This window comes from Hyalella azteca, unplaced genomic scaffold, assembly GCF_000764305.2.
Source record: "Hyalella azteca isolate HAZT.00-mixed unplaced genomic scaffold, Hazt_2.0.2 contig16320, whole genome shotgun sequence".
In the NCBI taxonomy this organism is placed as follows: Eukaryota; Metazoa; Arthropoda; class Malacostraca; order Amphipoda; family Hyalellidae; genus Hyalella; species Hyalella azteca.
In genome coordinates this window covers 153,746-179,221 of record NW_025946144.1, presented here as the reverse complement: position 1 = coordinate 179,221, position 25,476 = coordinate 153,746, and the positions used below count along the sequence as shown (strand labels likewise).

Genomic DNA, 25,476 nt, shown 5'->3' with positions numbered 1-25,476 from the left:
AGCTTATTGAACATTTTGCAATCAGTGGCAGCAATTACCGTGAAGCTTTAGCACTTCTTGTCCGCGAGTTTCTGAATAGCAATGGTTTAGGACTTGATGTAATGACTTGTGTCAGAAGTCGTTTGCTCTTGTGTAATGTGTAAGTGTAATTATGATCCTACTTACGGTGAAGCGAAGCTTTTTGTCTGTGAAGTACGTAGCATTCTTGCTGGCAGGGTGGCCTAGTGGTTACAGTTCAGAGTACCAAATAGATTGGCGCAGAGAGGTGAAGGTTCGATCCCAGCTCTGTGCGTCAGTTTCTGGTCAGAATCGGCGAGGAGGCCGGGCGGTTAAGCACAGCAGAATTGTAGCAGTGAGTTGCGAGTTCGAGACCGCAAAATGCTGTGAATGTTCTGCGATGTTATGAATCGGAGACAGGACTACGGCCTACTAAATACTGAAACCGCTATTATTATTATTTATTATCTGCAAATTTACGATTGTCATGTTCTGGAGGAAAAATCGGTCAATGTCATTATTAGCGGTCTTGTTTTCTCCTAGTTACCTATTCATTTCAAGCATAAAATGGCTGGACGTATGAGCAATGGTTATCCATTGCTGACAGAGATCTTTCATAATTATATCAAAGTTATCGCTGCTTTGAATTTCCGCACTCCTACATCGGAAGCTCCTGTTGACAGTACTAAGGTTGCAAGCGACTGTGTTGTTTCTTCGAGACCGCCGCTTCATAGTAAACGGGTATTTTCCAATCCTAACAATGCCACAAATGTGACAAAAAACTTGCGAATTTTGCTTCAGCTTGAGCCACAGAGTGGTGAGTTGTAGTGCTTGTCCTTTTCACAGTAGACAAGCTCGGTGCACTGAACTCAAACTCTGCCAGAAATTCTCCAGTGCCAAAAATGCTAAGAAAACCAATAACGCCATCCTGATTTATAAATGCAAACATTGTCGTGAGAAAACTCGTATTCATGCTTGGTGTCCAAAACCCGGTTAAAGTTCCAGTTCTGCAAATGTACGCTTGAATTCTGTCTCTGATCAGCAGTCAGTCTATATTCTTCCCAGCATTGTGCTACCTGTCCGTAGAGGCAGTCAACTCACACATGCCAGATTTTTTATTTATACTGGGTCTCGGAGGTCTTACGTCTCTTGCGATGTGTTGCAGAGAATCAACTTTCCACAAGATCTCAAAGTGTGCAGATGCACGATAAAAACTTTCCTAGAGAAGGGAGTTCGTAATCTGGGTGAAGTTACCTGGCAATTGACCTAGCTTGATGGAAAGTCAGATATTCAAGTTCCCTTTCTCGTTGACCAAGACTTTCGCAAGTCCATTCCTTGTCTGTTGTTATCGCAAACCTTAAACAGAGCTTTCGTTTGGTTGGCACTGCTTATAATACACCCCTTGATTCCGTTGACATGGATTGAATTCTGTGTATAGATATTATTCAGTGTATGAATGGGTTACAAACTTATAGCTGTATGAAGGGATTAGCGTTCTGGTATGGGACTGGAGTTATTCCTTTTGGGAACTTGAACACTTTCAGACTAGGCAGCAGGCTAAAGCAATATGTACCGTTTTTTGTGCTCTTCATCCATGATCCTGTGCCATGTTGTCCCGATCTTATAGCCAGTGTTTTGACGGAGAACCAAGTGGATGGTAATTTGGAAAAGATTTTCGGCGTCGAAGCACTAATAATTTATTTAATTGTTGTAGAATTTATGAATGATTGTTGTAGTGATTCTGACAGGAAGAAAGTAGAATATTTTGCTCCTAGAAAAATCTTACTAGCTGATGGTATCATTGAGCCCGTACGCATTGACCCTTCTTCATCATCCGCGTAGGTGTTTATTCCTCAGAGATGTAGTTAGAGCAGACCCTCAGTGTACCACTAACATTCGGCCAGTGCTAAACTGTAGTGTTAAGGTGGGTAATGCTCCCTTGCTTAATGAAGCTTCTTTTCCGGATATTGACCAAATGGGGAATTTGTTAGCTTATGATTGGATTGCTTCCATATGCTTAGAAATGCTTTCTTGAAAATAGTTGTCAAGTGAGGCAGACAGGAATGAATTATGTATTTTTTGGGAGAAAGGTGGTAAACTCCAAGCTAAGCTTTTAGATGCACCACAATAGTCTTGGGATTTATTGCAAGTCCTTTCATTCTCATCTACGTTTACAAACACGATGTAAAAAAAGTATCCTGATGATTTGTGCACCTTCTTTCTGGAGAATGGTCTGTACGTAGACAACCTTTTCATGCCTGGTAACCACGTTGCAACAATGAAGCGGCTTTACCGGACCGCCTTTGACCGACTCGTAGAAGGAGGGTTCGACTCGAGATCTCGGTCGACAAACTGGGCACCGTTGCAGGAGCGGTTTGATTCTGATTACTGATAGCTTGAGCGCCTCTCACGGGCAGCCCACCGAAAGGATATTGGGATACACCTTCCATCCTACGGACCAGTTAGCAATGGCTGTTCCTGATCAGCAGCTTGGTGGAGATAAATAGCGGTTTCAGCGTTTATTAGGCTGTTAGGCCGTAGGCCTGTCGCCGATTCTTAACATCGCAGAACATTCACAGCTTGTTATGGTTTCGAACTCGCAACTTACTTCTACAATTCTGCTGTGCTTCAACCGCCCGTCCTCGCCGATTCTGACCAGAAACTATCGAACCCGCACCTCTCTGCTTCAATCCTGGTACTCCGAACTGTAACCACTGGGCCGCCCTGCCTAGGCCCAAATGTGACTAGCAAAGATCTTCAATCCACTGGGACTGGTGAACCCTGTGACGGTAAAGCATGAGTGTGTGGACGCTCAAAGTTTGAAGTATTGCATGACGGGTGGTAGGAGTTTGAGGTTTGACAAACCTGGAAAAGACGGACGAGCGAGATCTTTGGGTTCATGTAATTAAGCCCCGTCTACACGCTCAAACTTATCGTCAGTCTTGCATGTCATGCCAGGTTTCACCGATTTTGACGGAAGACTGAGGAGCGTCCGGTGCCGTCCACACGCTCAAACTTTCCTTCAGTTTTTACTAGTGCGTTAGCGGCAATGGAGAAGCTATTGCTGCTCGCTGCAGTGATCGTATTTTGTGCCACTAAAATCAGGTTAAGAGCGATGCAAACGTATGCGGTGGTCCCGAAAATGGTTTTAAAAAATACCGCAATGAAGGTTGATAGCATCCCTACCAGCACCCGACAGCATTGACGACTTCATTTTGGCACATTCTTTTCCATAAAGTTTATTTTCTTCGTTACAAAGTCTTTGTTTGCTTTGTAAGCAACTTCTTTGCGCTTAACTATCAATGCCGCATAGGCCAGTGCTCTCTTGTTCTCGTGACTATCTTTTTGATCGAATTTACCATAAACGTAGGAAACTACGATATAACTCGATAAACTCGCCAAAATAAATCATGAAACCAGTGTCGGATATCCTGGGATATGAAAAACTAAAGCTAGCGAGGAACAATTCACAGCTCTCATCAATAGAGACTGAGATAGCGTACAAGTTTGACCAATTAGTCGGTTGCCCGTCCAAACGATCAAACTTATCGTCAGTCTTGCATGAACCCAAAGGTCTCGTCCGTCCGTCTTTTCCAGGTTTGTCAAACCTCAAACTCCGCCCACCCGTCATGCAAGACGTCAAACTTTGAGCGTCCACACGCTCCGTCTTGTCGTCAAACCTGGCACGACATGCAAGACTGACGATAAGTTTGAGTGTGTGGACGGGTCACCGACTAATTGATCAAACTTTTACTCTTATCTCAGTCTATATTGATTTTGAGAGCTGTGACATTATCATCAAAAAGCTACAGTGACGTGAACAAGAGAGCCCTGGCCTATGCGGCACTGTTTGCTAAGTGCAAAGAAGTTGATCATACAGCAAACAAAGACCTTGTAACGAAGAAAGCAAACTCTTTATCGAAATGAAAGTGCCAAAATGAAGTCGTCAATGCGGCCTTGTGCTGGTAAGGATGCTGTCTATCAACCCTCATTGTGTCATTTTTAAAACCATTTTCGGGACCACCGCGTACTTTTGCATCGCTTTAACCTAACTTTGGTGGCACAAACAACTATCATTGCAGCGAGCAGCACTAGCTCCTCCATTGCAGAGAACGCACTAGACTGAAGGAAAGTTTGAATAGTGTGGACGCTCGTCAATCCTCCGTTTTGTTGGTCAAACTTTGGCATGGCCTGCAAGACTGACGAAAAGTTTTAGCGTGTGTACGGGGCTTTAGAGGAAGAATTTGATGAGGGAAATTTGACAGTCGGGTGCGAAGTCGGACGAGTTACCGGATGGACTGAAGTGAACTTGGACATCGTTGAAGGAAGAGCTGGCGATTTTGATTAATTCATGTTTGACAGCTAGGAAGGCGCTAGACTCGGATTGTCTTGCCGAGTCAGTAATTTTCACTGATGCATCTAAAACCAATTATGGCATCAACGTTTATGCCGTGCACAATACAAGTAATGCCAAAATTTCAAACCTTCTTTTCAGCAAAACCAAAGTTGCTCCGTTGAAATCATTGTAAACTCTTGAACTTTCGGCAGTTAATTTTGCGCTTAAATGTTTGTAAAATTTGTTTAGTAATATCAAACACTCTGTTATCGACTTACGATTGAAATAGACCCGCAAATAGTACTTGCTTGGATCCATAATGAGGCTGAAAACTAAGAATATTTTTGCCGCCAATAGAATCAAAGACATCGCAGACCACAGAACGCTGCTTGAACAACATAATTTAACTTGTTCTTTCCATTACGATCATAGAAATAATAATTCGGCAGACCTGGTGACGCGAGGCATTACGGTTTGAAAACTCAAGAGGAAGTTAGACTTATGGCAAAGTTGTCCTCAGTTCTTGAAGAGTCAGTTCTCTTGAAGAATGGCCGGAAAGCAACCTGAACTATCTGTTAACCGAGTACTTGTGTCTTGTCAATCGTCAGTAATTAAAAATGATTTGTTCATCAGTGAATTAACTAATTATTCGTCTTTCAACAGCTTGCTTGGGGTGACAGCCCGCATGTTCCACTTTAGTAAATTATGCCGACGTAGGAACTATTCTACTGAATGTATCGCGCTATCAAGAAAATTCAGGTTCAAATTTCAACAGCAGTGACATTACGCTGAAGAATATAAATTTTTGCAGAATCAGAAAGCTGAGGGGAAAGCTGCTCCTCTCGTTAAGGGGACCGTAACGGTCAAAAATAGAAAATTTTGGCTTTCCGTTTTATTGGCTCATTTTGTAGCTGCTGAAGAGGCGCGTCGAAATGCAGTTTTAAACTTATATATAATGAATATTTTATATAAGTGAATGAATATTTTATATGTATATATAAATATAACCAGTCCCATTTATAGCTTATTATTTACGTTGAACTGGACAAGAATAAGTCTAAAGACGCGCGCTGGAACACTAAATACAAATAATAGGCAATGGGGAAAGCTTGGCCTACAATATCATGAATAATTTTGGCATATTATTTTTTCAATAAAGTTCACTTTATTTGGCTCCCTTGAAAAGTTTAAAAATCCAGAAAACGCCATCATAAAAACTTGATAACTCATACAGTATTGAAGCTACAGCAATGAAAGATACGCCATTCGATTCGCAAAGACCTTACCTAGCGACTCTAGGAGGAACCTTTTTTTTAATTTGTGCATGGTTTGACGTGTATTTTGGGAGTGGAGGGGAGGGGGGGTAAATGTGGAGAACTGGAAAAAACGCGCATAAAAAACGATTAGGAAAATCGGAAATCAGGGCTCATGAGCCGCTAGATAATGTCGTTACGAATCGAATTAATGATGTGTCTCGCCATTGTTGCATGTTCTAATAATTTTACGTTTTCTTTCATTTTTCTTTCATTTCTGTTTTACGTTTGTGTACCAAGTTTCGAAACGCTCCGTCCGTAAATAAAAGTTTTTTTTTACCGTAACAATCCGTTACGGTAATAAGTTACGTTAATTCGGTCACGTTATATAATTGCGTATGCTCTGAATTTGTTCGTACGTAAGGATGGTTTAGTTAGAGTTAGAACCAGATTGAACAAGTGCAAGCATCATCTAATTTACGAAGTAACCAATCCTGTGCTCGTTTCAAGGTCAAGTTACTTGACACAGAATTGATTATCAAATCTTATCATGATAAATGAATACCTTCCGCGATCCAATCGAATACTTTTCGCGAGCACCGATGACTACCCTAAATGAATACCCTTCGCGATGAAGGGTTCTGGCTTCCTAAAGCCAGGCCTCTCGTCAACTTATCATTAAACAGTTTTCTATGTACTAAATTTCTTGCATTGGCTTATCGTTATCCTCCCCCCACCGATTCTTGGGAGCGCAGCCGTGCACCACCAATTTTGTAATTTTGTGCGCCAATCAGCCCTGAATAGAACGCCTAGCATATTTCAGTAAGGCCATCAATCAGCCGCGTATTAATCCTGCTGTCTGTAACCAGCCCAAGAAATCATCTTGTTATTATTGTCAAGAGCTTTACGCCACCGTATTCTGAAGCGAATAGCCTAGATTGTAATGATCGTTCACCACTGAGCGTTACATCGAATCATCTGTCTCAGATCATTTTAGATTAAGCTCTACCCAGAGCTGGGCAGCGCTACTTGGAAATGTAGCGGCGCTACCGCTACCGCTACATGCTCTAAATGTAGCGGGCGCTACCTCTACCGCTACACCCACTAGATTGTAACGGGCGCTACCGCTACCGCTACATGCTCTAAATGTAGCGGGCGCTACCTCTACCGCTACACCCACTAGATTGTAACGGGCGCTACCGCTACCGCTACAGTAAAATGTAGCGCGCTACATTAGCCGCTACAATGGCCAAAATTATTGGAAATCTCTAAATATTTATTGTTCTGCTATTGGGATTTACTCATTAACATATAATTTTAATAAAATTTTTTCAAAACATATCAATGCAACTTTATTGTAATTAACCTAACCGAACTAGTATGGGTTACACATGCAGGGTTAGATACAGTAAATAGAAGTTACAGTTATTTTTATGTTTTACCTTCCCTACATGGATGTGAACTTTAATCTACCAATCTAAGAAATTATCCACATATATATATAAAAATCAGTCTTTTTTTGTATATATATGTGGATTATTTCTGAGATTGGTAGATTGAAGTAGACATCCATGTAGGGAAGGTGAAACATAAAAATAACTGTGTAAAAAGAACTGTACTCAAACTGAAAGATGAAAAAAACCTGTAAGTGGTAACTGGTAACAACTTAACAAGTAACAACTAACATGTTGACACTAGCAACAGGCTGAGGTTGACAACATTACACCGAAATCTTTCGTTCAGTTTTATTCTGTAATTAATATTATGTATGTATCATGCTGGTTTTTAAATAATATATAATACTATTAAGGGGACAGGCTACCCTAAAAATCGGATATTTTGGCTTTACCGTTTTCTTGACTCATTTTGTAGCTGCTGAAAAGGCGCGTCTAACGCAGTTTACCGCATGTCTGTGCGTGCTATAATTTTTGCGTAAGACAATTTTAAAAATACATATATGAACATTTTTTAACAATATGTACAAAGATTTATTTGAATTAAATCTGTATATATAGATCATTACTCTCGTTAATTACAAAGTGTTCGCACTCGTTTGAAAGCTACAAACGAGACGCGTTCAACAAAGCTACTACCATAGATGTACATGCAATACTTTTTTGTGTAATGCAGTCTTGAACTTTTATAAAATGATCATTTTATATCATTATTTACAAATAAATGGTATTTATATGTCATTATTTAGGTTAATTGCAAAGTGTTTGCACTCGTTTGAAAGCTACAAACAAGACGCGTTTAACAAAGCTACTACCATGGATGTTCATGCAATAGTTTTTGCGTAATGCAGTTGTAAAGTTATGTAAAATGAATATTTTATATATATATTTATATATAAAAAGTCCCATTTATAGCCTATTATTCACGTTAAATTGAACATAAATAGGTCTAAAGACGCGTGCTGGTACCTTGAATGCAAATAATTGGCAATGGGAAAGCTTGGGCTACAATATCAAGACTTTTTGGGCATATTCTTCTGTTTTCAATGAATTTTACTTTATTTGGCTCCCCTGAACAATTTAAAAATCCAAAAAACGCCATCTTAAAAAAATTATAACTCCAACAGTTTTCAAGCTACGGCAATGAGAGACATACCATTCGATTTGTAAAAACAATACCTAGCGACTCTAGAAGCCTTTTTTTAATATGTGCATGGTTTGACTTATATATGGGAGGGGGAGGAAGGTGGGGGGGTAAAAATGTGAAAAAATGGGAAGAACGCGAAAAAAACGATGAGGAAAATAAAAAATCGGGGCTCTACAGTCGCTAGATATTGTTGTTACAAATCGAATGATATGTGTCTCGACATTGTAGCATGTGATTTGCAAAAGTTATAAACTTTTTTAGAGTACCCCTTATTTGCCGTTTTCTATTAATTCCACGTTTTCTTTCATTTTTTTAAATTTACATGAACAAAAAGGTCTTAGATTTCTGTTTTACATATGTGTACCAAGTTTCAAAACGATCCGTCTGTAAACAAAAAAGTTTTGTTGGAGGGTAGCCGGTCCCCTTAAGTAAAATCTAAAGGCTTTATCTATAAATGTAGCGGTAGCGCTGTAGCGGCAAAACCTCGTATCGCTACTTAATTATGTAGCGGGCGCTACCGCTACCGCTACATTGCCTTAAATGTAAAGCCGCCACCGCTACCGCTACATGTAGCGCGCTACTGCCCACCTCTGGCTCTACCTGAGGATCGGGTTACGTGACTAAGGTCGTGAAGGATAAGTAGGAACGTGTGCCTGATAACAGATCTTATATACTGGGTGGTTATATATTACGATACAGAGTTATAAGCTACGGCGTCGACCGTAAGGTTGGAGAACTCGACCGACGCGTTACATTGCGGAGCGCTTATCAACTACTACGGGGGCCTATACTAATAAGGTTGCTAGCCCTTATATAGCTTCCGCCCACTACTAAGGTCTTGATCGCGTGATCTTTCACGTGTCTTTCAGATGCTGACTCATGTCATCAATCTCTTTCAGGTCAAGTGAATATTACGTCTCAATTACATACAATATAATGATTATAATGAGGCGCCAGATTGACACCGGACACATCACTTCTTACCCCTAACTTCAGCTCGAACTGTAAGTCCACAACCTCTGCGACCAATCAGCCTAGCTCGCCAGTGGAACTGCGTGAATCCTGCCGCGCACCACCAGACCTCGGATCGAACACGACTTTCGACGCTTCGTTACATTACGTAATTCTAAGCTCACAGCATCTGGAGTTGGGTTTCAGATGGCAAAGTTCTGTTCCAAAATCTATTGTCCATTGACCAGCCGTCGTTCGACTGCGGGCTTGTACGATGCGGAGGATAAATACGGACGGGTGGGTGGCTGTCCTCAAATTTACTGTAAGGCTACGGCGCGTTGTGTCAGAGTTGTGCTGAATTTTTTCGCGCACTGGCAGACGATTCTGGGCCAAACTATTGCAGCTTGTTTATCTGTGGGCTTATAGGTCTACTTCAATGGATTTGATTTGAATGGTGGATTGCGGCCGATAATTTGTAGTCCGAAAGTGTTCGAGCCTACGTTCTTGTGGGATGGGCTCATGGTGGTCCACTCGAAGCCCAGCAGTGGTGGTCTCCGCCAGTCTGCAAGCAGGTACTAGTGCATCGGTGGAAACCGTCGAATGAGGGCTGTGTATGGTGGAATATGGAACGTAATGGTTATAGAATAGAAGTGTCGGCGCTGAAGAAATAGGCCCATGGCCTGTTGCCGATTCTTGAACTTTTCGTGACTTGATATCCCTTTCGTGACTTGATGAATGAAAGTATATCCGGGTAAACACGTAATTTTTCAGAAATTCAACAGCAAATAAAATAGCACAAATATTCACCATATTTTATAGAATAAATGTTATGTATTGAAAATGTTGATCTGATGATAGAGTTAGACTCCGTAATGATCCTCCAGACTCCGTAGAATGTTGATCTGATGATAGAGCTAGACTCCGTAACATTTATTCTATAAAATATGGTGAATATTTGTGCTATTTTATTTGCTGTTGAATTTAGCTTGTTGTGGAATCAAGCTTGAGGAGGCGCTTGATGAAGCAGTTGGTGGCATAAGTTGCCACTCTGCTGAGGAGGTGAAAAACTTAGCATATCAGCGTAGAGTGTGGGTGAAAAACCTAATAAGGTTTCCTTTAGGTTCCAAAAACACTATTTTCTCAATTGGATTTTGTTGGAATATTCAACGTCTCGTACACAGTAGATCGTAATGGTAATTCTGGAATATCTAAGAACAGTTCAGTATCATCTGAACACATCTTGACGTTCGTATAACCATCGTCGTTGGGACTGGACTTGCCCTACTGCCAACTAGACCACAAATTAACAACCTGAACTGCTTCAGACGCAAGCTCATCATCTTCTCACATCTGAAGAATCAATCATCACAATATTAGAGTGCGAATACTCGCAACTAATACTACCCTTGTGTATAAGCAACTTAAAGCTTGAAAAGTAGCCTCGGGGTAGCTTGCCATCTCGGCATGACTAGGCTCGCCCAACCTTTTCCTACTCTCGGGCGAGTATAAAGTGGGAAAGGAGAATAACTTTAGTCCGATTGTAGCGGCTTCTTGGCAGAAGCCTTGGCAGTACCCGAATTTTGTTACGGTTCTAACTTCCGAAAATTGAACTTTAACGATTGGAACACCAGCTTCTTCAGCTTTTATTGATTTCGTTTTGAATTAAATAAGATTTACAAACTAATGCACCGTGGCTTCCGTATTTGTTCAACCTTTCATGCTATGAACTTTGATTTTGATTTTTTGCACAATAACTTGTTGCTTAATGGGCTTCCATCACACACGGTGTGTACTCAAATTAAGAGAATTCGTGTCCGAGCAAAATAGTGAAGTTATTCCCGCGAGTGTAATTATAGGGAACGTTGTTTACTGTACATTTCCATATTTCACCCCTGCATCTGAAACTATGCCTAAAGAGTTAAAAGTTTTATCCGTGAAATACCTACCGAGATAATGCGGTGTTGTGCCAAGTTCCAGCATTCGAAACCTAGTTAAAAATGTTAGCTTCCATAACCGGTGTCTGACTTACGAATGTTAGAATCCTTATTTTCAAACAGTTGCCTATTTTGATTGACTTCTCCAGTTCTGATCCTGTTGAACTTGTTATGAGGATTGGTCATTTATTTGTAAATTTTAGTTTTAAGTCTGCGATGTTAATATTGGTTACTTATAGTTATTTGTACTGATCGCATTCAACGGTTGTTGATCTGATGATAGAGCTAGACTCCGTAACATTTATTCTATAAAATATGGTGAATATTTGTGCTATTTTATTTGCAGTTGAATTTCTGAAAAATTACGTGTTTACCCGGATATACTTTCATTCACAGTATAACTCCTATTGTCAACAATCTTCTGTTACGCTGCCGATACTTTCACCCTCAATACAGAAGGGCATCGTTTTTTTCTGCTATGGGTCTTGCGTTGAAGGTCAGGCTGGAGATGCGTCTGGGTTCAAATCTTGCGCCGCTATCATTGAAGTATCGAATATATATTCCTTATGACTCAGTAATACAATATCTTTCGATCCCATTTGTTAGCTGACTTCTGTTCTTTCGGCTCGCGCTCAGAGAGTGCTTTTGGGTCTGGGCAAATTAATGCCTAAGTGTATCTATCTGGGAGCGGACGCACCATAAGGACGTACTATATATGACGTGACACATGGTACGTAAAGTAGGACGAAAAACGTGCTATGACGTACCAGAAAATATCGGCCCTTATAATATGATCCTTACGAAAATATTACATGACATTAGAACACAATTAAACCAGACAGGACAGTAAAGTATATGTGCATTCAAATCATTTATTGTATTGTTACCTATTAGCTGTAGAATATATCCCAGAGACTGCGCGTGGTAGCAATCTCATGAATAGTGTATGCAAAGGGATAAATGTACATTGATGTGGGTATAGTAGTGGGTATAGTAAATGCATCCTACCGTCCTTTTCCTGAATCTCTATTTTATGGGGAAAGAGCGAGTGGAACTCGATTGTGAAAATCCGCAGACCAAAGATTAAAACACGCAGTCACACACATAACCGAAGAAATCCCGAATTCAAAATTGCAACAATAACAATATTCTCGTTGGCAATCCAACTCAGCGGAAATGAATGGGTTACGAAAGAGAAAAGTCTTCTGATGCTCAGTTCGTCTTCTTCTGGCTCAATTCAATGCTCTTCCGCGACATCACCCGTCAATATAGAGCCTTCTGGAGACAGACGTTTAGTCGGCCGAACTGGAACATGAAACATGAGGCATCAGCGATGAACATTTACGGAAATTCTGTGATCTCTTCTATTTACTGCAGTGGTCTGACATCGTTGAATTTCTATGAAAGAGGTTTTTCCTTTCATTGTACGAACTATACGCAAGCGTTGGTAACTTTCCTTGTTACTTTAAAATGTGAGCAATTCATATGGAAAATGTAGCATTTGTTTCTAAATCAAATAGATAAGCACCTTCTTTTACTTACGTTCAAATATTTCATGGTGGAGTTCTTGCACGTCGGGTACGCGGCTATGAACTTGGCGTCAGCGCTGCACTCGTTTTGCAACATGGTTGCTTTGAAGGCCGCGTCGTCGAACGTGTTGTCTGCCTTCAGCTGGAGAACGGGAGGTGGAGATAAGAAGGATATAATGTAACTGGAGCTTGGATTTATATTAATTTTTTGCTCGGTGAAAAAATTTCTTCAGCCTTAAATGAGATCGGAGAGGGTATCTCCAGCTTATCTAATCTCACACGTTTCGTGTGAGCTGTTGCGCAGAAATGTAAGAGCATCGTTGAGGATGATGCAAGGAGAAATTTTTGAACATGTAAGCAATACCGAATTGGAAAATGTCTTCCCGCTGTCTCGATCCACAGGTCTGTATGCCCCATCAGTGGTTCACGCTCAATAGTTTGTGACTGACATTAACCCCAAAAAATCGGCCCTACGCACCAGACATAAATAGGCCTACTGCTGAGCGCGTGTGTTGCGAGACCAGAATTTTTGTGCTACAATGTTCAGTCATGAGCTCGGCGCCCAAGGTATAGTCACACTTACAAGTCCTGCACTCGATACTGAATGACCATTGTACAGTCATACTCACAAATTCTGTCACTCTGCGCTCAATGTACAGTCATAACACAAGTCCTGCACTCGATGCTCAATGCACAGTCACACTCTCAAGTCCTGAACTCGATACTCAGTGTCCATTGTACAGTTCACAAGTTCACATTGTACATACTCACAAGTTCTCCACTCGATGGTCTTCTGACGCGTGTCTGTACTCGTCAGAAGTCCTATAAGATTTCGCGCTCCTATAGGGGGATTGTTCCTGAGCGCCCCACCGCTACGCTCGCGGTGTCTCACTGTAGGTCTCAGTTGTGCGGTTAAGTTAATATGTAGGTAGGATTCCTTACATCAAGTTATTATGTAGGTAGGATTCCTTACATTTCCCTTCTCTGTCTCTCTCGTGCGGGCGGCCGACGTCCCGTGTAAGCGACCTCTTGTTCGAGTGTCTTATTATCTGTTGCTTTTCACCTGTCCCTCCTTGTCCGTCTCTTTGAGATGCTAACGCTGCTTCTTCAGCGTGCTGGACAATTGAGACCTTCCGTCACACGTGGATGATGATTAATTTGGGATCTTGAATAATTGAGGCCTTCCGCCTTCCTGGCGATGTTATTTTTTGACCTCCGGTGCGAAATAGCTTTACATCTGAAGTGCTAGGTAACCATTCCACTCCTACTACTACTCTCCACTCGATTCTCAGTCACACACGCATGTCCTTCACTCGATGCTCAGTATTGTGCTTTACTCACAAGTTTGGCCGCTTTTAGCCCGCACTTGCTGTAGTTGGCCCAAAGTGGATCGCATTTAGCCACATCGTACGATTTAGACCATACTGAGCAGTACCCCCTGGCTGAGGAGGAACGAAACTGTTGTTTATGGTTTGTTGGTGGCATCCCATTGCGAAACAACGTACAGGAATGAAACAATGCAGGGATCCTATTGGTTTGTTAAAGTTCGGTAACTCAACCAGAATCAATGAAAAATTAATACGTATTGAAGAAAAAAAAGTTTTTGCCCTGCACTGGTCAATGAGGAAAATCCTTATTTGATTCGTACACTAGAGTATATCTAAACATTGAAATCTAAATATTTTACAACTGAATGAGAAGATTTAACAATAATGATGGTTTTAACTGGGAGTAAAATAGTGTGTATTAATTATTTAAACACTTACTTGCAAGGTCAATATCAGGCGCTGTGTACTGTAAATGGCAAGCATCCCATGCAGTTTCAGTCCAGGCGAAAAAGGCCTCCTGAAGCGTACTATAGCAAACGGAATCCCTGTAATCAAATCCATAAATTAAATAGGAGATCCACTTGCATAATCAATCATACTCTATATTATCTCTGCAATTACGTTGTCAGCTTCATCAAGTTCGAAATAAGATGTGTTACTGAGAAACTAAATTTTCCCAAGTAAATCCTTTCAAGTTAATGGGGTAGTTTGGCAACATCAATAATCAAATTAAGTTTTTCCTTACAATGTGAATAAAATTTATTTGATCAATAAAAAGTTGCACCGCAAAGAAAGCTCCTGAATTTCGGTCTGGAGAGGAGCACCACCTTGGCTGAAATCGCAGTTTCCGAAAAGTTTTTATGCTGACCGAGGCATGCAAATCTTACTGCCGCACTAAGATGTACAAACACTTCTCTACGCGATCGGATGCATGCAGGTGTAAAGTCTCCTCCTCGCTCTATACAATTATTAAAACATAGTAGGAATGCAATGATAAAATATGAATAGGAATACAATGATATGGCCAGGCAGGTCGTCGGGCCTCCAGCTCATGACTTGACTTGTTCTAAGCGAGGACCAAATCTTACAGCTGTTCACGAATTATATTATTCAACTGAATAAGATCCCCTTAAATGCTACTCATGCATGAAGCAAACAAAATTTGTCGTCATTCTCCTGCAGGAAAGCAATGTTCTTCAAATCTATCATGATGAGTTACCAAGTAATTACATTTCAAAATATCAAAACTGAAGCAGTGAGTTGTATGTTTGAGACCGCAGAAAACTGCGAATGTTCTGCAATGTTAAGAATCGGCGAAAAGTCTAACGACCTAACAAACGCTGACACCGCATTTCCTATTACTTTTCCTATCCGATTATTGTCATACAAGCATCAGATGCCGTAAATAACTCTGATTTTATTTGTACAGCGTTTCAAATCATGAATTGTCGCATAGGTGATTATTTACATTTTCATGTCGCCTTCTACAGAATATTAAGTATCGTGTCTGATTCTCTAATTCAAGTATTGATGCTGCCATCGTATGAAGCAAAACGTTTTAAATATAAGAAGATAAAGCCCTAGTAATCATAAGAAATCTGAAAATAAATATCAGTAGCATTTAATACGAAATATCCTAGCAAAAAAACTTGAACATATATCTGCTTTGTCAGTGTTACAGCAAACCACTCATGGCCCTCGAAGACGCGTTACTTACGCCTGCGCCGACGCTGCTGCCCCGGCGACGATGAGAAGCACGAGACCTCGCGACATCTTGGGGCTGTGATCAGGGACTGGACGACAGGGTCTGCGGGCTGTTCAGAGACTCTTGCTGCTGGGACTGCTGGGGAACGACAGGGTCTGCGGGCAGTTCAACGGCTCTTGCTGCTCTGTCACGTTGTTTGCGTTTGGCTCTGATTTTATAGGCCTTTGATTTGTTGGTCCAGGTGAAGTAAGAATCAAATGTAAGCAGCCGCCCACGCACCTGTTTGATTAATGATTTTCATCCTTCAAGTTCACGAAGGCTAGATGTCTCATGAGTTTACTCATCATGAGGCTGGTGTTGGTGACCTCATTGAAGTATACAAGTATACGCATGGTTTATACAAGGTCCCAGAAGGATTACTAGAGTTTGAAACAAGAACAAACGCCAGGGGCCATTGTTATAAACTAAAAAACTGCGCTGCAACTTTTCCACGCGACATCATTTCTTCTCGCTTCGAATCACCGGCATGTGGAACAGCCTCCTCGATTACTTCGTTGGTGCTCCGAGTATAAAGGCGTTCAAGAACAGCCTAGATAAAGCTATGGAAAAATATATGTTCAGACTTCAAATGCCTAGCACCATATCGGAGCCGGAGGGAGTCTATATAGTAGATATTTCAAACTATCGTCAGTCTTGAAAAGATCCTGGTCAAATAACACGATTTTAGCTCTTCTGTGAACAAGCCACGAAAAGTACTATAGAGTCAGCGACAGGCCACATCAGGCCTACTCTTCAGCGCCGACATCGCTACGTTATGTTATGTTTTGTCATGAAAATTTTACCCTATTACTCAACCTCTTTTGCCGCATGACCATGCGGAACAACCATGGTCGGCGAAACATTAAATTTTTCCTTGATTATCCCGCCAAAGGTTCGAGCGTCGCATAGTCACAGGAGATTTCATGAACATCCTCAGGCCAAATATTCAATATGTCTGTTTTTCCGAATAATTTTGCTTGTATAATGTTACTCCCGAGGCCGTAACGTACTAACTGTCGTTGCCGCGGCCGTAAAATGTACATGTGATGAATTCATTATTGCCAACTTAGCTATATCCGGGCTAGATCTGACTAATTATGGGATAACCTTGATAGAAAAATTGCATCTAGCGTATAGCCTAGCTTGTACATTGTACTCGTATAATGTCACGTTGTATTATGTTATATCACTGTACATCGTATATAAATTTAGACTATTATTATTACTTATTGCATATTTTCTGTTAGATTTATATTACTTCGAAAAATTAGATGTACAAAGCAAAAATTAGAATAAGTCAAAAAAATATCTGTACAGATCAGTTCGAATAATCTGATGCATGCGTATAGTCCGGGTATAGACAGTGTATGAATTTTGTTTATTCGTGAAATGATTTAGTGAAACTATAGTGGCCAGTGGTAGCTATGTTCTGAATGACAGCCTATAACTGTCAGTACCTGCTAGACCTCTATATATAGTTTGAGAATTTGTAAGCAAAGTTCACCAACGAGACCTTGAGTTCCTATTTCACCGATGAACATGTTTTATTCTGCCAACAAAATAAAAAGGGATTGTCGAGATTCGCACCTAGACGCTCCTTTGTTTTCAGGAAACAGATGTTGCTATCTTCAAAGGGAATGCTGCCTTGCATTGAAATTCTCTAATCCTCCAACTTATATGCAGCATGCAACTGATCACGGTGCAGAACTTCACGTCAACTTACAACCGCCTGACATTAGTCATAATGTCTAACTGATTCATTTGCAGTCTACGTGGCCATTTTTCACCACGTTACTAAACATGAAATAGGCACTATACATTTTCATGCTATTTACGTTGCCTTTGCCGAAAAGTCATTCCAATATTATTGTCAATACACTCTTAATACATTCTGTACAACAAATACGCTGGCTAAAACGAAGATGATTACGCCAAGTGATGGACCAAGATGTCTAAGTTCCCAACATTCTGAACGTGTCCACCATGCATTAGATTAATGTGTCTTTAGTTTCTAACATTCTGAACGCGACTGCCACGCATTGGATTAATGTGTCTTTAGTTCTCAACATTCTGAACACGACTGCCACGCATTGGGATAATGTGCCTTTAGTTCTCAACATTCCTAACATGACCGCCATGCATTGGATTTAAGATGTCTTAATTTCCAACATTCTTAACGTTCCCGACACGAGTTTACGTTGTCTGCATTTCCCAACACCCACAACGTGGCCAAGTGTCAGCGCCGAAAAACTTCATGGGATCATCAATGGGTGAGCACCGCGCATATTCAAGCTGGGTAGCTGGTGCTGGCGCGGGCGTCTGTCGCGACGACACGTGCATCGCTCAACAAGACGAAGAGCTTCGTTGACACAGATGTTCGCAGGCGGTCGTTGGTGCTCAACTTATCAGGCCTGAAGCTCGCTTATTCATTAGATGAACTGATTAATGATTCTTTGGTCCCTCATGGTAATTTGTCATTTAGTTTATTCAAGTGTTGTAAGCCATGTTGTGTGTCATGTGTTGTAAGCCATGTTGCGCGCCATGTGTCTTAAGCCATGTTGCGCGCCCTGTGTCCTAAGCCATGTTATGCGTCATGTGTTGTAAGCCATGTTGCGCGTCATGTGTTGTAAGCCATGTTGTGCGCCCTGTGTCCTAAGCCATGTTGTGCGTCATGTTTCGTGCTGTGCAAAACACAATTAAGTGCGTCCGTTTACCTGCTACGTTCCTCGCAGGAGAGACAAGTTGCCTGTTCTCGTGGTTGTATAGCTTCCTTGCGAGGCATGCACGTGTGATGTAGTTTGGGGAGTTACCTGTCCTTTCATTTATTATGCGGTTGATATCAATGTCCATGAGAAGAATGTCAATAGCATGATTGATGCCTTGGTTCAGACGAGGCTACCATGCACTCGTAGCCTGGATACGTGGTTATCTGTCCAGCTGCACATTTTCAAAATGCCAATGAGATTAAATTTATTGAGACCGTGAGGTCACTTGTATTTTGGGGTTTAGTTCTTTGCACGACATTTGTCGTGTGCTGTGAGCCATATACCGTTGGTCATGTGCCGTTAGGCATGTGTCGTAAGACATGTATCTTAATTGAGCCATTTGTCGTGAGTCATGTGTCATAAAATATAAAGAATGAATTAATCGAACTTGAATTCGAAGTTTAATTAATCGAACGAGGTTTAACTTCTACATTTATCAACCGATCTTTCTGAAATTTCACACACATACTTGAAATGTAAAATAAAAAACAATGTTGTTTTTTCCCTGATGTTCGATTTCCCTCTTCGTTTTTCTTTTATGCACTTTTTATCATTTTTTCACATCTCCATATATAAGTCAAACCATGCACAAATTCAGAAAATATAACTCAGTACTCACTGCAGTGAGCGACAGAGAGCACATCTTCTCGTCGACGAAAACGTGAAGTCACGGACGGACGGACAGACAGACAGACGGACGGAGATGACGGACATGGCAAGCACAATAGCGCCTTTTTCCATAAATGAGAAAATGCGTTAAAAATGGCTCCTAGAGTCGCTTTGTATGGTCTTTACGAATCGAATTGAATATCTTTCATTGCTGTTGCGTGAATACTGTAGGAGTTATTTAAATGGCATTTTAGGATTTTTAAATTATTCAGAGGAGCCAAATAACGTAAAATTTATTGAAAAAATAAGAATATGCCAAAAAATCTTGATATTGTAGCCCAAGCTTCCCCATTGCCAATTATTTGCATTTAGGGTACCAGCACGCGTCTTTAGACTTGTTCACTAGAAATTTAAAAGCGAAGAAAACACAACAAAAATTCAGCATATCTCTATTGAAAACGTTTATGTGGGCCTTTTTTCGTCTATCGTAACCTGCAACATGAATCTTTCGAATTCAACATCATGGAGTTTGAATCCAGCTATAGTCTGTGCTCGATTGCTATATGTTAATATTTCAAATGGCCGTTTCCAGTTAGACTTCCAAATGAAATCTAGATGCGGAGCGACTCTGAAATAGGATTGGAGGCCTAGGAATTGTGGAGCACGCAAATCAGCCGCTCCATCTCTGCTCCAACATGGATTCAACCGGTATTCGGTGCTTATACACGGGACTAGCATGGGAGTGCAGTCATACAACAATTTTGTGCATCAATCAGCCCTAAATTGAACGCCTATCATATTACCGTAAGGCTGGCAATCAGCCGCAGGTTAAGTCTGCCGCCAGTAGCCAACCCACGACATCATATTGCTTCAAATATTTTAGGCTCAACACCACCATACACGGGAGCAAATTGCCAAGAGTGTAATGATTAGCCAACTCTCAACATTTCATCGAAACATCATTTCGTACCCCGACCATAGCTCGAATTGTAGCCAGCGAACAATGGACTGCAACCAATCATCCTAAAACCTATCAGAGGAGCTACATGAAGCCTGCCGTGCATCACAAGGCCGTTGTTCGAATATGACATCAATCATATCATTAGAAAAATTACGTAACTTTTAGCTCACAGCATCTAAGGTAAAGTTTCAGATAGCATAGTTTTGTTCCAAAATCTATCATCCTTCGACGAGTGGCCGTTCGACCGTGAGCTGATTCGAAGCTCAGATAAAATATGGATGGATTGGCAGCGGGCATAATATTCACTGCAAGGCTCCTACGCGCTCTGCCCGAATGATGCAGAATTTTTTCGCGCATTGGCAGGCGATGCTGGGCCATACAATAGCAGGCTGTTTTCCTGTGGGCTGATTGGTCTGAAAAATACTCTACATCCATGGAAGTGCTCTGTCGGAACTTGCCGCCGAGAATGTTTCAGCCTCGTTGGCTCGATCAAACCAGAGTTTCCTAGGAATGTAAGAACTGTGTATTGAATATTTGCAACAACTTCAAATAAAGCGAAAATAAACTTATCGTAGCCATGAAGGATCGACCTAAACTGGTGGCTGTCGTGACCACTGATTCCGGTAATACCTCCCCCTCGCCCACCTCCACTTATAATACAGCCAACTGTACCTTTGCCTCTTCCTCTACCCCCTTCCCTACCTCTTCCCTCACTCCTGAACCTACATCTACCCCAGCCTTACCCCTTCCAGTGCCCAAACAGCTGATCCTACCGCCATTCCTTCCTCTGATTTAGACCCTAACACTAGAATTGCCTATATGCTTCGGCTACCGCCCTAACCCCCGAGAATGGTGACTTGGAAGATGGCTTGTCATCATCCCTTCCAGCTCTCCCGTCCCTTCTAACCCTAACATCCACTCCAGTTGCAGAAGTACCCTCTAGCAGACCACCTGCAAAGAAAAATGTATTCTGCAAGTGCCTGCAAAAGAAATGTGAACACGGGAGAATGTGCGATGGCTGCAGATTTTCACATCCCAGCTTCACAAAATCACGGAAGCGAAAGGGGGAAGCCAATAGAAGAGAAAGCTGCAATGATTCACCCCCACAACGAAGGGTTCCTGCTGCCCCACCCTCACAGAGAAGACAGTGCAGCGATAGGGTTACGGGAAACACAATAAGAAGGTACGTTGCGGAGGGTAGTTCTTGGACCCTAACAAATTTCGGTCGAATAGTCGTTACACTCGGCGAAGAGTCATTCTGGGTCAGCTTGGCCATCCGATCGAAATCAGTTTCTGGTATGATCTCCTTTCCGACTTTATAGTCGCCTCAGAGTACGAGAAGAGTAGGCTGAGCCGAATCATACCGAGCTAGCACGCTGCCCAGAGGCTGCCCATACGAACCATGAGCCGAAGCGGACATTGAGAAGCTGATTTACGTGCGGTCGGAGTCCTAGGTGGTTCCTAATTCTGGGTCGCTACAAACATAAAATTTAGATAGGTGAGGGGACGCTCGCGGAGGAGAACAAGTTGCCCTCACGGGGAACAAGAGATTGCCATCAGTGCTTTTTTTTTAGAAATGAGGAAGCAAATACAATACCAGATGCAACAGCTGGAACTATTGCATTTCCAGATGCAGGAGCTGCCAAGCCAGGGGCGCCCGGCAGAGTGGTGTTGCTGCAGGTAAGCGCACCAAGATGGGAGAGTCTGGCATTCTGCTGGCCATCATCGAGGGCTCTTCCCATAAAAAAGAGCTCGTCACAAGATAGGCGTGCAAAGAGAGATGGCCGACGAAAGTGGGATCTTAATGATTGCACTAACAGTCGTGTCCAAGAAAATATATCCTCGATGCAGAAATTGCAATGGAAGGATTCCAACACTATCGCGCGGATCGGAAAGAAGGGAGAAAGAAGGTTGGAGTAATTGTCTGCCTCTAGGTGCCTGTACACGGGGACAGTACTGACCGCTAGTTCATCCGCCGCTTGAACTGTCCACGCTACTGGCCTCGTGTATAGGGGTTCAGCCGCTTCAGAGGCATGTGCCCTAGACGCGGCCGAGAGAGACAGCGATGTGTAGTTTTCTTCGCTGAAGAAGCGGCCAGTAGCGCTGATTCAGCCATGGTGAGAGCATTTGTGCCGCTCTTATAAAGTATCTTGAGTCAAGTGAATCATTGCTTGTTTGAACGATAATGGTTTAAGAAGGACCCAACAAAGTGGAGTCCAGACGATATTCAATTGTTCTTCGAGATATACCAAAATTCGGAATTAATGTGGAATGTTTGCCATGATGGTTACTCCAAAAAAAATGAAGAGAGAAACTAGTATTTTAAAACTGAACGAAGACTTTATTAGTCAGGGTTTAGTTGTTCCCGACTTTGCACTTTCCAAGGGCTAGAATATAGAGTATAAAAACAACGTACAGACTACAGTTGTTGAAGGTGATCCCACTATCCATTTTCACAGCCCTCATTTGGCGGCTTTAACGACGCACTAGCGGGCGCGAACGAGAAGATACCGGCACCTTATTCTGTCCTCGTGTACAGGCTTACTTGCCGGATAGTCTCCAAGCGGCCTACATTTGCCAGATCTACTTGCCGCCTGCACAGTCCCCGTATAAGACAGATCTCAAAATTACAGACCGTCTGTTTGAGGGACAGACCCCTCTGTCTGAGGGACAGACCTCAAAATTACAGACCTGTGACTTTGACCTCACATGTGATCAAGGTTTTTGAGAAGGTAGTGGCGAGGTGGATTGTCCAGTATATGGAAGAGGCTGACCTGTATAATAATGGTCAACATGGTTTCCGACGTAATCGTTCTTGTTTGTCACAGTTACTGGAGCACCATCACCGCCTGGTGGCTCAGCTGGAGGAGGGAGCTGGCGTCGATGTAGTATATCTGGAGGAGGAGCTGGAGTGGATGTTGTGTACCTGGACTTTGCTAAAGCTTTTGACAAAGTTGATCATGACGTGCTCTTCAGAAAGCTGAGGCTGTTGGGGGTAGGAGGAAGCCTATTATGGTGGATCCACAACTTCCTTACAAATTAAGTACAAGCTGTCGCGATTGCAAACTCGAAATCGAGAAAAACGGAAATCTACACTTCACTGTTCCCTTTACCACGTTTTACTGATCTCCTACAGAGTCCTCTTTACCTTAGAAGTGGGCTACGGCCCTAAGATCTGTGATAAGAGTTCATTCAGTTTTGCTAAAGTGACAGTTGCTGAAGTGATAATGCTCAGTTTTTCTGCTAGCGTTTAGGTGTGTATAAACAAAGTGTTATAGGTTTGTGCTGGTGACTGGCAAGGGTGGAAATACTTGGCTCTTGACAGCTGGAACTCCCACACTCGTCACTCTTACGTCACTGCAGTGCTGACTGACCAAAACTCCACTGTTCCCTTTCGTTGGCTCAACTCTTCCTAGCATAACTGGACAGGTTTATGCTCCAGTGAAGAGATAGTGAATGCGCCAACTGTTCCTCACATAACTTCGATAGATTTATGTGCCAGTGAAGAGGCTGCTTTTCAAGTGTTCCCTTGTAGTCGTGCATCAAACCTATTTTTGCCCGAAGCTCGAACCTATCTGCGTGTGGATTGCGTGGAGTCTACGTCACACATGCGTCACGGGTGTCGGCTAGGGCGATTTAACCTCTAGAGGAAACGTACGCACTACTTCCAAGTATTTGTTTGTTGCATTAGAAATATACGTTTTTAACAAGTATCAGACCTGTGTATCTAAGACGGTCTTGTAACTCTGAGATTTTTTAGCCGAAAATTGTTACGATGGTTGGAGTTGGAGACAGGAAACCGAAGAAAAAGGCCCCTTGTGGAGCGCGGTCAAAGGCTGGCACCAGTACCATTTCGATGGTGGAAGTCAACGGGAACAAAGCCGTGCATGAAATATGTAAGTACTGTAAAGAAAATTTCCCAAGAGAAGACGACCCTATGGTGATCTGTGAACGTTGTGATGAATATATCTGCGCATCATGTGCAGGGTTGACAGTGGAGGAGTACGCTTTTATGCAGAAAACTGCTCTACATTGGTTCTGCAGTTTGTGTGAGAGGCCGGCGCTTGCCGCAGTTAAATCTGATAAGCTTATTGAAGAGAAATGTACTGCATTGTTCTCAGATTTCAAGGCAGAACTTGTAAAGGAGCTTACATCCGTGAAGGAAGAATTGGCAGAAATAAGAACTCAATTAGAAACCTGTAAATCCAGACAATTGCATGCGGTCTTACGGGATGGAGAAGGCAGCGATGCAGCTGCACGGAACCAAAGTGTTCTCATTTCGGAACTGGCAAGCCGTAGCTCCAAAGAAGTGTCAGAGAGAGAGCGTAGAAAGGCGAATCTGATCTGGTTTGGCGTTCCTGAAAGTGCGGCCACTGACGCCAAGGATCGCGTAGCAGCTGATTCTGCGTTCGTTGAGGATGTGTGCCGGCGCGTGCTCGGTGTACAGCTTGAGGTGGCGACATGTCACAGGCTGAAGTCGAAGGAAGGAACGGATGAAGACAAGCCAAGGTGTCGTCCCTTGCTTGTCACGGCGAAAGACACATCACATGTTGACCGAGTCCTCAAAGACGCCAGACGGCTGCGCGATAGCGCAGATTATAAATCAGTTTTTGTAAAAAAGGATGCAACCCCTTTAGAGCGGACAGAGATGAGGAAGCTGGTGGTGCTAAGGGACCAGAAGAGAGAAGAAACAAGGAGTCGAGGAGGCAGCTCAGTCTGGGTCATCAGGCACGGCCGAGTGGTGGATGTAAGCAGGCGGCAGGAGAGGGAGGGCTTTATGGGCGAGGGGCGAGAAGTGAGGGTGGATTGAAATGGAGAGGTTGTGAACAAAATATCCCAGTTCCAAATGGTGGTGAGATTTTAAAGTGTTTTTATACAAATTGTGACTCATTATTGAATAAACGCGCAGAACTTTTAGCTATGATAGACTGTGAACATCCTGATATCATTTTTATTTCCGAAATACTACCTAAGAGCTGTAGAGTAAACGTTCAGCCTGCTGAGCTCAGTATAAACGGATACGATTGCTTTTCTAATTTGGAAGTGGAGCAATGTCATAGGGGGGTGGCCATATGGACTAGAGCAGCTTTGGCCGCCCAGCCCTACCAGCTGGACGGTGAACTAGCTGGCACTAGGGAGTCGGTGTGGTGTGAGATTCTAATGAAACAAAGGGAAAGGCTGCTGTTGGGAGCAATATACAGGTCTCCAAATAGTGACGCTGATAATGATGCGAAAGTGAATGAACTTTTTTCTGTGGCGCAGGGCAGACCGCACGTTTTGATCTGTGGTGACTTTAATCATCCTGAAGTTGATTGGTTGGATGTATGCACACCAAAGGACTGCAATCATCCGGCGTCAAAGTTCGTTGAGGCTGTCAGAGACTCGTTCCTTGTTCAGTTTGTGCAGAAACCAACGCACTCCAGAGGGAATCTGACCCCAAACGTATTGGACTTGATTTTTGCCCATGA

General features: G+C 42.4%; 1 protein-coding gene across 1 annotated transcript; it reads right to left on the bottom strand.

Moving 5' to 3' along the window:
* Positions 1–11,930: 11,930 nt before the first annotated feature.
* On the bottom strand, positions 11,931–15,808 carry LOC108679929. The gene is made up of 5 exons (XM_018168672.2): positions 15,647–15,808; positions 14,368–14,474; positions 13,943–14,043; positions 12,615–12,743; positions 11,931–12,377 (listed from the first exon to the last, which is right to left on the bottom strand). The coding sequence occupies exons 1-5, from the start codon at positions 15,700–15,702 to the stop codon at positions 12,336–12,338; spliced, it is 435 nt and encodes a 144-aa protein (XP_018024161.1). The 5' UTR covers positions 15,703–15,808; the 3' UTR covers positions 11,931–12,335.
* Positions 15,809–25,476: the final 9,668 nt, after the last annotated feature.